Genomic DNA, 18,084 nt, shown 5'->3' on the forward strand with positions numbered 1-18,084 from the left:
TTTTAAGGTTTTGATGCCTTTGAGATTTTCAGGAATAAAGACCATTCCCATGTTAAAATGAGTGTTTAGTTTAAATTATCCATTTCTCTTTGGACTCCTGTTCCTAATAGGTGGCCACAGTGTCTGAAAAATCTCGTATCATGGAATTAGAAAGAGACCTAGCACTTCGAGAGAAGGAAGTGATTGAGCTCCGGAGGAGATTAGAGTCTAGTAAACCCGCTGGTGAGGTTGATGCTTCACTCTCCCTCTTGCAAGAGATCGGCTCTTTACAAGAAAAGCTAACGACCATCAGCAGTGACCATCAACACGAGATAACTTCCCTGAAGGAGCGTTTTGGAGCCAATGAAGAGACTCATCAGAAGGAGCTGAAAGCGCTTCTCATATCGACTGAGAAGCTCAGAAAGGAGAACGAGTCACTGAAAAGTAAACTCGACCACGCCAACAAGGAGAATTCGGATGTGATAGCACTTTGGAAGTCGAAGCTAGAATCCGCTATTGCTTCCCACCAGCAGGCAATGGAAGAACTCAAGGTGTCTTTCAGCAAAGGTGTTGGAGCCGACTCGGCTGAATTTGCTGAACTGAAGACACAGATTGAGAAATTGAGACTGGAGTATCAAAGTGAAATGGAAACCTTTAAGTTGAAACGAGACAGTGAACGGTCTGCTCATGCTCAAGAGATAGAAGCCTTGAAAGTTAAGCTCAAGGAAACCATTGAGGAGAAGGAGAGAAGCCTGGAAACCTTCCAGTCCAAACTGGAGAATGCAGAAGACCAGCATCTGGTTGAAATGGAAGACACTTTAAACAAATTGCAGGAAGCTGAAATAAAGGTAAAGGAGCTAGAGGCACTGAAAGCCCAGTGCGGTGAGCAAACCAAAGTTATTGATAGTTTCACATCCCAGCTCAAGGCTACTGAAGAAAAGCTTTTGGACTTTGATTCACTCCAGAAAGCCAGTTCCGAAGGTAAATTGGAAATCCGGCAACTTAGCCAGAAGCTCGAGGCAGCTGAGAAACAGATTAAAAATTTAGAGAGTGAAATGAATGCTGCGAGTAGCAAGGTTTGTATCACCATCCTTCATCCTTTTGTTTTGGTTTGGAATTTTCTTTGGACATTAGTTTGAATTCCCTCAATTTCCAAATAATTCCTCAAAAACGTGTATTTTATGCTGAGACTCTCTTCAGGAATCTCGGGGTCATTTGAGAGGAAAACAAGCAGCTCATCGTCAAATGTATAGGTTCATCTTTAATGTTGAGTATTGCTGTTGGGTACCTTGCTGTTTGTCTCTGCGCTACTGCTGGGGCCAGCTCTCCCCTCCGCACCACACAGAGCTTCCACCTGCAATCCAAGCAGAAAAAGCCGTAGAGGACAATGAAACTAGGTAGTTATTTACTGAGACCTCAGGACCTGGGATTAAATAGAAAACTGTTTTAAATGTGAGACTCAAATTAAATTGAGGGCCCGTCACACTTACTCCCCCAGGGCGTTGTTTTTTGAACAGCCAGGTGGTTGTGTATGAATGGAAACCATGGAACTATCATGGGAAAGAGTGTGTTCCTGCCATGGTCCACCAGAGCGGGCCACAGAAGAAAACAAGACACGAGGCTTTGAGCGGAATCTGACTCTTATGACTAGCCTTTAATAGATAAGGATGGAGATAGCCTGTCTTATCTCAAAAGCTCATTTTTAGAAATCAGTCATATTAAGTTGAATTTAAATTTCAGACAGGTCTATTTGACTGATTGGTCATCCTGGCAGTCCTCCCACACGTCTTTAGTTGAACCGCCTCCTCTCACCCCGGTGTATTTCCCCTCAATATTGAATACATCACAGGAGCCCGGCTAACGTTTGAGGAAAGGCAGTTTTTAATGCCTGTTTTAAGGAAGCCCTTCATTCTGGAGCGGCTTTGCACAGGATTCCAAAATTTTCTGTATGCTTCCTCACTTGTCAAATTCCTGGCTAGTCAGAAATGGGAAATGTGGTTATCACCGTGACAGGAATCAGCAGAGAAGAAGGTCGTCTTCCTCTTCGTGCTTTTATCTGGCGTGGAAAGAGCCACTGTTACTACTGAATTGTCAGAGTGGTTTGAAAGTAAAAACCCTCTATTAATATTATTATTAAAAACAAAGTCATTAAAACTGCTGCCTGAACCAAACAGTGTCTGAGTAAGGATTAGACCCAAAGCTAGAATTTCACCATTACAATTTGTGGACCCTATTTTGTTCGTGGGGGAGAAGTGGATGAGGTGGAGGAAGGTGTATTTAAAGAGAAAGTGTTGTCATTAAATCTCTCCTCCTGGCCCATGACAGATGTGGTACATGCCACTGTCTTCCCACATCTTCTTGTGAGCAGGACTCAAGGCCTGCCTGAAGGAGCCAGAAGATGACGCAGCATGGCTCAGTGGAAAAAGTCCAGGCTTGGGAGTCAGAGGTCATGGGTTCTAATCCCGGCTCCTCCACTTGTCGGCTGTGTGACTTTGGGCAAGTTACTTAACTTCTCTGTGCCTCAGTTACCTCATATGGAAAATGGGGATTACGACTGTGAACCCCTTGTGGGACAACCTGATTACCTTGTATTCCCCCCACCCCAGTGCTTAGAACAGTGCTTGGCACATGGTAAACGCTTAAGAAATGCCATCTTCTCATTATTATTATTATGACGGTAAACCCTTGGTCCAGAGAAAAAATTTCACAAGCCGAAGTTCTGATCTCCAAACCCTCCTCTCACCCCCACCGACCCCAACTGTTGCTCTGTCACCATTCTTCCCAGTGGGATTCCAATCAATCAATCAATCAATCGTATTTATTGGGTGCTTCCAATGTACAGAGCACTCTACTAAGCATATGGGAGAATACATTTGTAGATATGTTCCCTGTCCATAACGAGTTTACAGTCTAGAGGGGGAGACAGACATTGATATGAATAAATGAATTATAATACATAATTTAAAGCTATGTACATAAGTGCTGTGAAATTTGGGGTGGGGTGAATGTCAAATGTCCCACGTCACAGTTGAAATGTATAGGCAATGCAGAAGGGAGACCAAGCTGGGGAAAAACAGGGAAGAACTCTTGGAGGAGGTGTGACCTTAGTAATGCTTTGAAGGTGGAGAGAGTGATGATCTGGCATATGTGGATGGGGACGGAGTTCCAGACTAAGGGGGGAACAAGAGAAAGAGGTCAGTGGTGAGATAAGATGGGAACACAGTGCGTAAGCTGGTGCAAGAGGAGTGGACAGTGCAGGCTGGGCTCTAGTAGGAGATTAGTGAGTTGAGGTAGGATGGGGTGACCTGACTGAGTGCTTTAAAGCCAATGGTAAGGAGTTTCTATTTGATGCAGAGAGGATGGGAAGCCATTGGAGGTTCTTGAGGAGTGGGGAGACATGGACTGAATGTTTTGGTTGATAAATGATTTGTGCAGCAGCGTGAAGTATATATTGAAGTGGGGAGAGTCAGGAGGCCGGGAGGTCAGCAAGGAGGCAGTTACACTAGGTAAGGTGGGATAGGGTAAGTGCTTGATTCAGCATGGTAGCAGTTTGGATGGAGAGGCGAGGGTAGTTTTTAGCAATGTTGTGGAAGAAGAACTGACAGGATTTGTTGACACTGACAATGTGAGTTTTATGAAAGAGATGAGTCAAAGATAATGCCAAGGTTATGAACTTGTGAGGTTGAGAAGTTAGTGGTGTTGCCTACAGTGATAGGAAAGACATGGGGAGGACAGGGTTTGAGTGGAAAGATAAAGAATTCAGTTTTGGACTTGTTTTAATTTGAGGTGTCGCTAGGACATCCAAGTAGATTTGTCTTGAAGGCAGGAGGAAATGTGAGTTGCAGGGAAGGAGAGAGGTCAGGGCTGGAGATGTAGATTTGAGAATTTCCAGCAGTCCCAGGACTTGTTTCAGAGGGGCCATGCTGCACCCTTCCCTCCAGGGGTAAATTCTGTAAAGTTGTTGGTTGGGCTAGATATGCAAGAAGGGTGCAGTTGACGTGGGTGCAGCTGTACCTGTCCTCACCCTGCCTCTCTCCCAACAGTAGCAGCTCTGCAGAATCCCACTTGCCAAGAATCCCAGAGTCTCAATTTACCCAGTCGAAGGGATAAGTGTCCTGCTTGGCGTGGGCAGGGAGTTTACCCAGCATAAGGAGCCGGTTTAAGTTCTAAAAGTTATTCCCACAGGGGCTAGATCAGCTCCCTCAATCTCTGAAACACTCCAATTCTGGCTGAACTCCAAGAGAAGGAGCTAGAATCTGGCTTAAGGTGATGAGGGAAATGAGTGAGTCAGGTTAGATTTTAGAGCAGGAAATTGAATCCCTCTGCATCTTTTGCCTCTGACCTAGAAACCTGGGAGGGCTGGCCACGTATCACGTTAGATTAGACTTCTGAGATTGACAGTGAGATTTGGTGGAGTGTTGAACTGCAGAAGTGAAGGAGCATGGCCAGTGGAAAGAACATGGGCCTGGGAGTCAGAAATTCTGGGTTCTAGTCCTGGCTCTGCCTCATGTCTGCTGTGTGACCTTGGGCAAGTCACTTAACTTTTCTATGCCTCAGTTTCCTCAACTGTAAAATGGGGATTCAATGCCTGTTCTCCCTCCTTATTAATAATAGTAATGGCATTTGTTAAACGCTTACTATGTTCCAGGCATTGTTCTAAGCGACTGTCAGCCCCATGTGGGGCAGGGACTATGTCCGACTTGATGAACTTGATTCTATCCCAGCACTCAGAAAATTGCCTGATACATAGTAAGCGCTTAACAAATACCATTATCATCAGATGTACTGGCTCTTGCCTGCAGCAACCAATCAATTGTATCTGAGCACCCACAGTGTGCAGAACACTGCACTAAGCGCTTGGGACAGTACAATATAAAACACAATCCCTGCCCACAAGCTTATAGTCTAGAGGGGGAGACAGATAGTAATGAATTATGGATATGTACATAAATGCTGAGTGGCTGGGAGAGGATTGAATAAAAGAAGCAAGTCAGGGTGATGCAGAGTAAAGAATAAAGGGTTTAGTCAGGGAAGGCTTCTTGGAGGAGATAGACCTTCAATAAGACTTTGAAGGAGGGGCGAGTAATTGTCGGATGTGTTGGACTCTTTTGCTGAGTCAGCTGAGGATACAACAATAATAATAATTATAAACTGTGCTAGTTCCCCTAGATGGTAAGGTCCCTGTGGACTGGGAACGTGTGTACCAATTCCATTACATTTTACCCTCAGGAAGCACTTAAAGTGCTCTGTGTACAATAAGTGTTCAACAAATACCATTGATGGATTGATTATATGTTAAGCTCTTCCTATGTGCCAAGCCCTGTACTGGGCACTGGGATAGACACACGACCATCAGGTTGCACACAGGCCCTGTCCCACATCTGGCTCACAATCCAAGTAGGAGGGAGAACGGGTAAGAAAAGGAACTCCCCCCCAGCTTGTCCAGTAGGAGGTGTGGCATGCCAGAAGCCCCAGCCTGTGGCCGTTGGTCACGACGCTGTCTTTGCCCGTGGTCACTGAACAGTGCCAGTGTTTGTTTGCTTCCCTCTAGTGGACCTTTCTGAATTATCAGAGCAATCCACTGAGCAAAGTCATCTTCTTCCTCTGTGGCCAAACCACGATATTTAGCCTTGATTGTGTACTTGCCTTTATCCTATGCCTTCCTCAGAGGGGTGACTGGAGTAGAGTCTGTGGGACTGTTCTTATCTTGGTATTGACACTATCAAGTCAAGTTGGAGACGATGCTAGCCGAAGGGACAAGAAATTGACTTCGGGGAACTTTTCCAAAATTGCCTCAAAGGAGATAATAGGCAGTCGAACTGCTGATTATTCATTCATTCAGTCGTATTTATTGAGTGCTTACTATGTGCAGAGCATTATACTAAGAGCTTGGAAAGTACAGTTCAGCAACAAATAGAGACAGTCCCTGCCCAACAACCGGCTCCTGGCCTAGAAGGGGAGAGACAGACATCAAAACAAGTGAACAGGCAGTTAGCTTTTGCTAATTAGCTTTTGACCCATCTTTTCTAAATCAGAACTTATCTGACCGAGCTGAACTCTCTGTCAAGTTCACTAACTATTAAATCTTAGAAAATGAAGTATATACCAAAATTAATAAAGTGCCTCAAGTAAGAAGCAAATTGCTATCCTCTTGGGATATTCAAACTAATAAATTCCCCAAGTTAATTTTGTTTACAAGTTTATGCTCAAATCACAAATTGAAAGATCTGATTTAAAAACTTCTAAGTCATTGTTAGGGAATCCACCTTTGAATTGACTCTGTACCAAATCAAAATTTAATGATGAGCATTAGCTTCTTTGAAAAATGTTTTAAAATTTTAACACCTTTATTTCCTTCAGTTTTTGCCCCTCATGTTGTTTTCTCATAAAGTTTATTTTTTTTTAATTTCAACATTTAAATGTTTTTCTTTTATTTTATTCATTTCCTTTCACTCCATACAAATATCTACGTTAGGTTAGTGACATAACCAAAGAACTACAGGGGAAAGAGCTAAAACTCATTAATCTTCAGAAAAATATGAGTGAAGTCAGTCATGTGAAAGATACTTTGGAAAAGGAACTTCAACATCTGGTAAGTAAACTGCTAAACTCCATGACTGGGCCAACTAACTTCATTTGGGGAAGTCTTTCCAATTTTAAACAAGTTTTTTGAAAAGGTTTGGCAAAACATTTTTAAAACCCTACCATGTGTAAGGAGTGTCTGTCTACCTATTGACTTTTGAGATTGCATTGCCAACGCCAGCTGTTAACTGCAGCCCAGTTTTTGAGAGTCTGGAAAAGGTAGATATATTTCCTTTTTTTTCTCAATTTATCTCCTCATTATAACAGTTCCATGATAGCACTTATTAACTTTTTTTGACTATCGAGTTACAATGCAGTGAAGAGGAATTCTACGACTTCATGTGCAGATCATTTTATATTCAGCTGCCCTTAGAAAAGAGTAACACAGTTAATCATTTTTGTTGTCCTCTTTTTTGAGAAAGTGGCTTATAGTATGCTCAGCAGCCAGACTACCTCCGTTATCCTACAGCCCCTGGGCTTGGAAGTCCCCAAGTAAACTATCGGAGGGAAAGCCTTCATATGTTTATCTTCTTTGTAGAGGGAAATAAGGACCGTTATTTAATACAGTAATAATAATTGGGGTATGTGTCAAGCAGTACTCTGAGTGATGGAGTAGGTACAAGTTAATCATATCAGACATAGTCCCTGTCTAACATGGACTTAAAGTCTAAGTAGGAGGGGGAATAGGGGTTGAATCCCTGTTTAACAGATGAGGAAACTGAAGCAGAGAGAAGTGAAGTGACTTTCTCAAGGTCACAAAACAGGCAAGTGACTCCGAGGCCTGTACCCTGTCCACGGTGCCACTCTGCTCCTTCACATTTAAATGTTGAAGTATAGGTCAGTCTTAAGTCCATTTTGAACAGTACGCCTCAGTTGTTGGCATGCCCTTCCCAAAATATTCTATATCTGACAAATCATTCGATTGGCAACATGTTATGGGGATACAACAGGCGATCACCTCTTTTTATTCTTAACGTTTTTGATTCTGAATATTCATTTGTTCTTGTAGAAGGAGAAGTTTGCTGGAGCTTCAGAAGATTCAGTGAATGTTCAGCAGAGTATGCAAGGTACGTTTTCCTAAAAAGTAAGCAGATTCCTTCAAAAAGTGTAAATTCAACTCCAAGGAAGAATGGGTATATTCTCTGATTTAAAGTGTCTGCTTTATGCCTGCAGGATATCTCCACCTGGATATCCTGCCGGCACCTTAACCCCTCATTTTCCCTCCCAAATCCTCTCCTCCATTCAGCTTTTTTGCCACAGTTGACAATGCTACTGTCCTCCTTTTCTCCGTAGTTCATAACTTCTGTGTTATCCTTGCTCTCTTTTTCAGCCTGTTGCTGGGTTGGGTCAGTTTCTCCTCCAACATTTCCCAGATCTGTTCCTTTGTCTCCATCCAAACCAGCCACTGTCCTCGGCCATGTACTCAACATCCCAGTTAGACTGTTCTACCAGTCTCTTCACTGGTCTCTCTGCCTCCAGCCTCTCCTCTCTTTAGTCCCCACTTTGCTCTGGTCATCTTTCTAAAACATTGTTCTGTACATCTCTCCTCAAAATTTTCAGTTCTTAACCCATTCCTTTCTACATCAAACAGAAACTTAACCATCAGCTCATCCAGTCTTCCTCCCCAGATCACCTTGCTAGGTCTCTTTCTGCTCTGCACATATAAGAGCTCATTAAATATGATTGAATGAATCTGACTCCTGACTCTCATCCCTCCTCCTGCCTGAAGCTACCTCGCCCTTCAAATCCACTCTCCCCATCTTCAAAGCTCTCCTGAAATCCCACCTCCTCCAGGTAGCTTTTCTCAATTAATTTTTCTTCTCCTCAGATTACATCCTCCCAATGATTGTCTCAGATCATTTGTACTCACAACTGCTCATTGCACTTCCTCTTTATTTTAATTTACATTCTCTACTAATCTACATTCTCTCCTCCTATCTGTAAATTAGGTATACTCATGATTGTGGTATTTTGTATGTATTTGCTTTGTGCCAAAACCTAGGGTAAAGTCATTGATAATCCAGACATGGTCCCTGTCCTACATGGGGCCCCCAGTCTAAGTGGGAGGGAGAACAGGGATTAATACAACTGAGGAACTGAAGGACTTGCCCAAGGTCACACATTAGGCAAGCTGATATTTGGATCCAAATCTTCCGACCCCCATCCTTGTGCCATTTCGCCAGGACATGCCATCTATCTCTCCTTTAGTTTGCAAGTTCCCTCTAGGAGGAGTCATTTCTTCTCTACCTTTTGGTACTTGCTTACTCCAGTGCCTCTGCACACTGAATACATTCAATAAATACTACTGATGGATATATGAATTCTCTAGCATCATGCTAGACAACTCTTGGGGCTTTTTGTTTACCTTAAGTGTCATGCATTGGGTCTAGAGTTTAAAGTTGACTTTGTAAGAGCTAAGTTGCATATGACTTGGACACACCTGAATGTCGCTTTTGACTCCTCCCCTTTGGACACTTTGCTCACCCCATTTCCTCTACCTGTAGCTCCTCTCCCTTCTAATTTATCAGATGGCTAGTCTCACAGTATCCAAGGTCCTCCTAAAATCCCACCTCCTCCAAGAAGCCTTTCCTGATTAAACTCCACCACCCTAAATAGTAGTAGCAGAAACCAACAACCATCCGTAGCACCGGGGTGTTACTATAGATCCTCAGCACTTTTGTATGTATCGATATGTAGGTAAGTAGCATATTCATTTGTATTTATTGAGCACTTACTATGTGCAGAGCACTGCACTAAGCGCTTGGAAAGTACAATACAGCAATATAGGATTTATTGTTATAGATACATTGCTCATTCATTTATTCATCAATTTCACCCCCTTCACTTCTCCCTCTTGGCATGAATTTTAAATGATTTATGTCTGTTAGTTCTCCCCTATTAGATTTTAAGTTTCTTGTAGGCAGAGACCATATCTTTGGCATATTGTCCTCTCTCAAGTCTTAGTTCAGCACTCTGCCCACCAGAAGAAGTCCGTAAATGCCCTTAATTGGTTGACCTATTAAACCAGCAAACTGTTTCTTAGTCTTCTAAATATTTTTCTTTTGTCCTTTGTAGAAACCCTTAATAAACTTCACCAGAAAGAGCGAGAGTTTACCGCCCTGTCTTCTGAGTTGGAGCAATTGAAATCTAATTTGACGGGTAAGGCTTCTCCACCATTGACTGCTCTGAATTCAAATGCAGCAGGTCATTCATCACTGGAGTTCTAGAGTCATGGTTTACTTTGCCTATTTATTTCTGAGTACACCCTCAGTAGCATATGACTTATAGCAAATAGTAAGCCTCAACAAATAGTCTCAAACCCAAACAAACTCAGAGTAGCACCAAATAATGAGAGACTGAGAGAACTGGAAAAGTGATGTTTTTAGTGATTTTTTTGTGGTGGTTTTTTGTCGGTTTGTTGTGTTTTTTTAAACTAAACTCTGCCATCCCTTAACGAGCCCTGGAAGTAAGACCTCCTGAGATTTGATGATTCTAGAGAAGCGTTTTTATTTATGTGTGTGTGCAGATATGGAAGAGAAGTTTAATGAGCGGGAGGAAAGAGAACAACAGTTGATCAAGGTGAAGGAAAAATTGGAAAACGACATTGAGGAGATCATGAAGTCCACAGGAGATAATTCTTCTCAGCTGACTAAAATGGTTGAAGAATTACGGCTAAAAGAAAGGTATCTCAAGTCTTGGGATGTTAGTATGTTTAAGGGGTCAGCCATTTCAATTTGGAGCGTATGTTGGGAGGTGGAAAGACATAGCCATAACTTAATGCTCCTCAACTTCAGTATGTTATTCACTTTCCAGGAAGTCACTGTGCAAGTTACTTAAGTCTATCGAGCCTGTGTTTTCTCTTTTGTAAAATGGGGATATTCATGCTTCTTCTGGTTCAAAGAGCAGTTGCAGATTCGTGTTTGCAGCATATTTAAGGATTCTTAAATAGAGGCAGCCGAGCAGTGCTACTGATTTATTGTCGCTTTTATAGGATTAAAAAAAATAAACCTGTCTCTGCTCTGAAATATAGCTTCAGAACAGTTCTCTTGGATTCAATATTTGGCAAATTTCCTTTTACAGGGAATATTTTCTCTGTTGACAATATAAGTGGGAAAGTTGCATATTGCATTTTCTAAGCAAAGCTAAGCATAAAGAGGTTCATGGTGTAGCTCTTCACGGTGCCTGACAACTTGTATTGCAACTGGTTGTTCTAGGAGTCTGGAAGAACTACAGCTACAGCTTTCAAAAGCCAATGACAAAACAGCTCTTTTGGAGAAAACTATGGGGGAGGCAACACTAAAAGCTGAGCAGAAGCAGAAGGAGACAGCTAAAAAGCATCAGGAAGAGAAGAAAAACATGCAAGAGAAATTGATAGACCTGGTAAGGAGAAAGAAAATCCAACTTTATGTGGCATTGAAAGGAGACAGTCAAGATATAACTGGGTGGATGAATTCTAACAGTTTTGGGTCCTTGCAGGAGAAGCAAATGGAAATGCACCACAATCATTGTAAGGATCTCCAGGCCAGGTATGAAAAATCCAACTTGGAAACAATTGCAAAGCATGAAGAAACCTTGCAAACAATGCAGATAGCCTTGTTGGGTACAGAAGAAATGCTGAAAAATGCACAGAAGAAGAATGGTGATTTGGAAAAAGAAGTGGAGGAACTGAAAATTGAAGCCGATAAAGCCAAAGTATGTATGATTATTGGTTACTTTGACTCAATGGATTAGTAACTATAGCTTAATCGAACTGCTTCTGAATTTGTGTGTATTGTTTGAGTCTGCACTTGGGGAGGAAAAAGATGCTGGTGTACCTCTTAAATATATTTGTGACCCGTGAAAAACCCAGTCCATTTAAAGCCAAATTGCATACTCATCAAACTTATCTCCTTACAACGCCAATTTAATTTTCTTTGGATTCAGAGTTTGCATTTGGCAATTAAGTTTGGATCATTTTGGCTTTTATTTCTGTTGTTTCAGTAAAATACCTTGATATCTATAAGGCACTCTTTTTCCCCTCAAAGCACTTTCTCATTTGATAATTTTGTCCTCACAACATTCCAGTCAGGTAGAGAAGGACAAGTATTAACCCTATTTTGAAGGTGAGGAAGCTGAAATGTAAAGAGTTTAAAGTGACCTGACTAAAGGTCAGGCTAATCAGTCCTTCGGTTAGGGGTATTTATTGAGTCCTTCCTTTGTGCAGAGCTCTGTACTAAGCAGTTGGGAAAGTGCAGTACAGTTCAGAGACACACAGCAGGGAAGTGGAAGAGTTGGAACTGAAACCAGAGTCCTCTACCTCTTAGACCAGTGCTCTTTCCACTGCACCATGCTGCCTCTGTAGTTTATTAAAGTTCATTTTCTCCCTGATTGTTGGTATGTCCTTTGTTCTTCATTCCTAATTTGTACCCCAGCACCATTCTCAGCTGTTTTTGAATAATTGAATGTATATTTTAGAATATATTCAATTGACAGAATATATATTTAGTATATATTCAATTGACTTTATTGAATATGTAGTCCAGTGAATAACTTATATTTGTAAAATGATTACTGGCTGAGTATTAATGTAGATGTAGCTCAACCTAAATAGCTATCATTAATTTCTTTGTTTCTTTGATTTAATTGGCTGCTTTACTCTCTCCTTCCTTGTATTTATTTGCCTTAAGATTTGTGCTTTGTTATGCTAAAGCAAATGATTTAGTGTATATATTGACACAGCTTTGGATACAATATAAAATTTTTTCACTTGAAATTACATATGAAAAATTTTGCTCAGTGAGTCTCTAAGATATGGTACCATTTTATTAATAAGTATTTAAAAAAATTCAGCTATTGGCAGTGGTTTAGTCTGGAGAATTGGACATTCTGTCATTAAATATAATAATCTATCATAAAACCTCCAATTGCTCTCTTCAAGAAGTATACCAATTCTCACAATCCAGAGGAAATTTCTTAAATGACAGAATAAATCACTTCTGAGGAGTGTTTTTTTTATAATAGTTGACCTGAGAACAAGTTATTTTTAGGACATTTCCAGGGGATTTTTATTTTCAAGAGTTTCAAGCATTACTTCAATCTAACCTTGGAGCAGGAGTGAAAAACATATTTTTTAAATTTTTTACTTCTGCACCAAGCCACTCTATTTTCTATTTGTACACCACCAAGCCAGCAAGTACAGTATTACAAAATAAATGGTTCTGAGTATTATTCCATCGAACAACCTTCTTCCATATTCCCCTGATTACTCATGGAACTTGTGTCAATGTATACATGTGAAAATTTAATTTTGGTAGCTTCCAGTAGCTTTGTTAGTCCATAATCCGCTTCCATTTGTCTGCTTGACGTCCATTTTTTCCCTTCTCCCCACCTTTGTTTCTCTAGTCTTTAACCTATTTGTTAGCGTCATCCAAAAAAGAGATTGAACTAATGACAGAAGAGATGAGGGGTTTGAAATCAGAAAAGCAGCTGATTGCACAGGAGGGAAATGATTTAAAATTAGAAAAAGGTTCACTGTTATCCCAGCTTTTAGAGATGGAGGACAAGATGAATTTATTGCAGGAAGATCAGCAAAAGCTGTGGTCAATAAATGAAGAACTAAATACAGAAAAGGAAAAACTCTTGGGAGAAAAGCAAGATGCTGAGGAGAGGTACCAGCAAGAACACCTCAACAATGAAAAGTTAGCTGTGGAGCAAGAGAAATTGCTTTCAGAAATCAATAGTGCCCAGGTGGAACTCTTGAAGATAAGTGTGGAAAATGACAGCCTGCAAGCTTCCAAGATGACGATGCATGCCCTGATGGAAGAACTACAGATCAGTAAAGATGCTTTGATTGCTGAATCCAAAGAGAACCAGAAAGAGAAAGAACAGCTGGAAAATCAGCTAAAAGAACTTGCTGATGAAAACACCACTCTGGCTAACGATAAAGATGAGATAATTCACAGGCTTCAGCACTCATATGAGGAATTAGCCCTGGATCAAAAAAATTTGATGCAAAACATTGAAGATCTCACAGAAGAGAAAAAGTCAGCCTTGAAGCTACAGTCAGATCTTGAAAATACTTGCAGAGCCCTAGAGAAAGAGAAAGATGGCTTTTTCCAAAGCATCAAGGACCTACAGCTTGAGAAGGACACATTGCTCAAAGGCCAGGAAAAACTGAATACTGACTTGGAAATGACCCTACATGACAAACAGGCACTTAGTTCAAAGATTGATGGGCTGCAAAAAGAATTGGATGCTGCATATAAGGCCCTGAGGAAGGCCGAGAAGGAGACTGCAGAGATTCAGGCTTCACAAGCAAGCTTCTCCAAACTTTTTGAAGAGATTAAGACTAGTAGAGAGGTAACAGATTCCGAATGCATCCAGCTCCTGCAGGAGAAGGAGTCCCTGCTGTTATCTGAGCGAAGGCTTTTAGTTGAAAGAGAAGATCTCTTAAGTGAAAATAAAGCCCTCACTGAGAAACTTGCCAAGAGCTCAGAAAAGGCTGCCCACAGTGAGACATCTCTGAATGAGAAAATCTTGTACTTGACCTCTGAGAAGGAACTGGCATGTCAAATGTCTTCAAAGCTCAAAAAGCAATGTGACATTCTCGTGAAAGAAAAGTCCTCATTAGAAATGCAGTGTGGAGAGTTGCTTGCAGAAAAAGAAGTTTCTCTCAAAGCCATAGGAGATCTGAAGCGGAAATACGATCAGGAAACAGCAACCAAGAGAATTGTCGTTCAGGAGAAAATGAAGCTTCTGGATAGTATCGATACTCTAAAGGAGGAGCTCAAAGAGGTGAAGAAAGAAAATCATGTACTAATGAATTCTAAATGTGATCTCTCGATGTTGCTCAAAGAGGCTCAGAATGCCAAAAAAAGTTTGGAAAAAGAACACAGTAGCATACTACATGCAAAAGAGGCCTTGGATCTTGCACTTAAAACATGCTATTCTGAAAAGGATGTATTGCTCAAGGATGGATTTAGCCTTCAGGAAGAGTGTCAGAAATTGAACGAAGAGATCATCATGTTGCAACGGAGTTTAGCCCGTGAACGGGAAGCAAGGGAGGTGGAGAAAGAATCCTCTTTGTCAGAAAACTGTAAACTCCAAGGAAAAACTGTTCTGCTGGAACGGGAAATAGAAGAGCTAACCACTTTAAATAAGGAGCTGCAGTCTGAAAAACTGGTGCTGGTCCAGGAGAAAGAGAAATCAGAGCACAAAGTTGCAGCAATCATTAAAGAAAAGGAAGTTCTGAGTGCAGAGACCTCCCAGTTTGCTGCCAAAATTGAGAAACTGAAGAGTGATTTTGCTTCCTTGAGTAAATCCAAGTCCGAACTGCAAGACCTGCACAGTAGCGTCACCAAAATCCTGGAAGACCTTCGATTGAACCATGAAGCGACCACTGCTGAACAAGCCAAACTCTTGCAGGAAAATGAGATTCTACGAGCGGAGCAGAAAGTTCTAGAGGGAAAGGAGAAAGAGATCCTGAAAGAGAAGGAGAAGCTGAATGAAAACTACTTTGTCCTGCAAAAAGAAGTTAACCAGTTAGTCAAAACCAACAGTGAGCTTTCAGCCAACCTCCGCGAGTCCCAGAATGAGAACCTCACCTTGCGGAAAGACAAGAGCAAGTTTTCTCTCAGAGTAAAAGAGTTAGAAGCCCTTCAGAAGTGCACGGTAAAGCAAAAGATTGAGGTATTAAGCACCGGTTATTAGATAAATTCAGTATAGATACTAACACTGAGCACTAACTTGGATAGTTATGGATCACACTTGAATTGCATGGTCAGCACTTGATATTGGATGTGGGCTCTTGTGTTTCTTTAATTAGTCAAATTGTCCATAATTGGACTTGAAGAATCTTAAAGGAAATGACCTTGATTGCTTATTCTTTTTGGATTATCTAATCTCAATTTTACCCCTATGGTTGGATGTCTCAACTGAATTTTGAAGCTGTGAATAAAAAAGAAAGTGAATTTTTAAAGGAGAAATTTTACATGAGTGGAAAATAATGAAATGGTAGAATCAAATGATGTAATTACCGACCGATGGAAAACTGGGCCCAAATTGATAAAATCATGCCTTTTGGATCTAACTTGGTGTGGCATTAGATCTTTTTATTCACAGCAGTACCAACACCCCATTTAATAGATACTTACATTATGTATATACTTTCTAGAGGACACTGGAGCAATGTATTATGTATAACCTTTTGTTGTGCTCGAAACTTCCCAAATTGTTTTTTATGTCTTTCCCCCATTAAAATTCTGAGATGTAGTCTCAAAAGATTTGAATTTGTAAATAGCCAGAACTTACAATTCTGCTTTAATTAGCTGGAAAAAAGACTCAACTACATCAAGCTCCCTTGTCTAAGCAGTCAGTGCTATGTGGGGTTTTGTTTGGTTTGGGGGGGGATTTTTTTTTGGTCATTCTTTTTTTACTGTGGCATATTTCTCTAAAGATTAGTCTTTTGAGGAGGAAGTTCCTTTAATACTAGTAGCTCCAAACATAGACTTGATTTTAAGGATAAACACGATCAAAAATAGTTAGCTTCTAAAGGCTTCCCTTGGGAAGGGGTCGTAATTTTGATGGGCATGAAGTTGAGCCTTTAGTGTGTTTTCTACTTGTTGTAGCTGCTAACTGAAGGTAAACCACGTTTTGGATAAAAACCCTTTAAACATTCCTGCTCACTGAATGGAGAGCGGGCTGCATGAAGGAAACTGTGACCATTAATGATAGATTCTATCATTGCTAACAATACTGTTTTGCATTTAGGTTGCTCAAACTGCAGAAGATGCTTTGCAGGTAATGGAGCAGATGACCAAAGAGAAGACAGAAACCCTGGCTTCCCTGGAAGACACCAAGCAAATTAATGAGAAACTGCAAAATGAAGTAAATCAACTTAATGGCTAAAAGCTTTCTCTCTCTCTCAGCTATAAATCCCCCCCTCCCCCCCCCCCCCCAGCATTCTCTTTTAACATGGGAGTTGCATTTTTGTAGAATGTAGTATTCAAACGTCAGTGTCCAGTGTGCCTTGACACACCCACTTCCTCCACCATGCTGTAATAAGAATAATAATAATGGAATTTGTTAAGCACTTACTATGTGCCAGGCACTCTCCTAAGTTTTGGGGTAGATACAAGTTAATTAGGTTGGACACAGTCCTTGTCCGTCAAAGGGCTCACAATCTTGATCCCCATTTTACAGATAAGGAAACTGAGGCACAGAGAAGTTAAGTGACTTGCCCAAGGGCACACAGCAGAGAGGTGGTGGAGCTGAGATTAGAACCCAAGTCCTTTTGACTCCCAGACCCATGTTCTTTCCATTAGACCTCTCTGCCTCTAGACCAGGCATACACTATCAGAAGAACGTTCTCTAATTCTGCCACTATATCCTAGCCAGAGCATGGAGTGAAAATGTTTTATGGGAGAACTGAGTGTGTCTTCTCCAAGCATAGCCCATATGAACCTGCGTTGCTTATTTCAATAGTTTCTTAGGAAAGGGGAAGAGGAAAGATGTTTGGAGAGAACCCATGATGTTAAAGAGCCATGTTAAGCACTGGAAAGATGATATTGTTAAAAATAAATTATGCAAAGAGAGTAATATTACACCCTTTTTAGCACTGGTGATCTTTAAAGTTAAGGAAAAACACTGTGTGTTAAAACTGCAGTGCATAGTTTTGAAACTAATGAGAAGACTGGCAATCCCTGATTTTCTACATCATTTTTGGTATCTCCACAAAATCCCTTTTTCCTCAGTCCTAACCAGTGAATCTACTGATTATCTCTGGAGGAACTCTTTTTATCTTATTGTCATCTATCATGTTTCTACTTTTATGGTCATTTTTGTGGCACAAAAGTAGATATCCTTTTTCTAGGAAACTCCTCTCCCTTCTCCTGCCCTCGCACATTTTCTGGCAGCAGTGATTTCCTTAAAATGGAAGAAAAGAAAAATTCTGACACTGTTTCCATAAAGAGGTTATATGCCAGCAGAGGTTTTTGTAGAATTTTTGGATCTCTGAAGAGCAACCGAACAAGGCAGCTGAGAAACAAGGGCAGTTCTGCACAGGCTTTAATGGAAATGTAAGCTGTCACCAATCCAAGAAAATCAGTTGAGTGTTAATGTCAGTAAGATCTGACAGCCCATAATAGCCTGAGGGGAGTAAGAGCTTATCCATTAGGTAACAGAATACATCACTGATGGCTTCGAGCAGCAGAGAAATACAGCAGCTACTGTAAACTGAACAAGAAAAGCTGCAGGGACAGCAAGTTCTTCAGAAAGGCCCAATAACCATTTGGAAACCAAGAACGTATGATCAAAAGAATGGATTTCTTGTCTTAGGAGCTCAATCCTCCACTCTCTCCCTTTCACATGTTGCGGTATTGGAAGCAATGCAAATCTTGTATGTGTGTGTGTATGTGTGTATGCGGAACCTCAGAAATCATTCCTCTAGAATGGCTACAATTCTGCACTGATATGGCTAAATCCAATGTGGGGCTAAAATCTATATTACTTTCTGTGCTGTAAAAAAACTTTTGAGCCATTAATTTG

The 18,084-nt window shown here is 40.9% G+C and overlaps 1 protein-coding gene across 10 annotated transcripts in view; it reads left to right on the forward strand.

Moving 5' to 3' along the window:
* Positions 1 to 18,084, forward strand: part of CLIP1 (CAP-Gly domain containing linker protein 1) — a 107,131-nt gene that overhangs the window by 59,090 nt on the left and 29,957 nt on the right. For 4 of the 10 annotated variants that reach the window (XM_029058589.2, XM_029058592.2, XM_029058594.2 and 1 more), the window contains 9 exons: positions 111 to 1,055; positions 6,455 to 6,571; positions 7,571 to 7,628; positions 9,637 to 9,720; positions 10,088 to 10,244; positions 10,776 to 10,941; positions 11,038 to 11,253; positions 12,943 to 15,228; positions 16,309 to 16,425. In XM_029058589.2, coding sequence (XP_028914422.1) covers positions 111 to 1,055; positions 6,455 to 6,571; positions 7,571 to 7,628; positions 9,637 to 9,720; positions 10,088 to 10,244; positions 10,776 to 10,941; positions 11,038 to 11,253; positions 12,943 to 15,228; positions 16,309 to 16,425 — 4,146 coding nt within the window. The remainder of the gene's footprint in view (positions 1 to 110; positions 1,056 to 6,454; positions 6,572 to 7,570; positions 7,629 to 9,636; positions 9,721 to 10,087; positions 10,245 to 10,775; positions 10,942 to 11,037; positions 11,254 to 12,942; positions 15,229 to 16,308; positions 16,426 to 18,084) is intronic. The other 6 variants (XM_029058597.2, XM_029058598.2, XM_029058599.2 and 3 more) reach the window with 3 other exon arrangements.

Source organism: Ornithorhynchus anatinus, chromosome 2 (genome assembly GCF_004115215.2).
Source record: "Ornithorhynchus anatinus isolate Pmale09 chromosome 2, mOrnAna1.pri.v4, whole genome shotgun sequence".
In the NCBI taxonomy this organism is placed as follows: Eukaryota; Metazoa; Chordata; class Mammalia; order Monotremata; family Ornithorhynchidae; genus Ornithorhynchus; species Ornithorhynchus anatinus.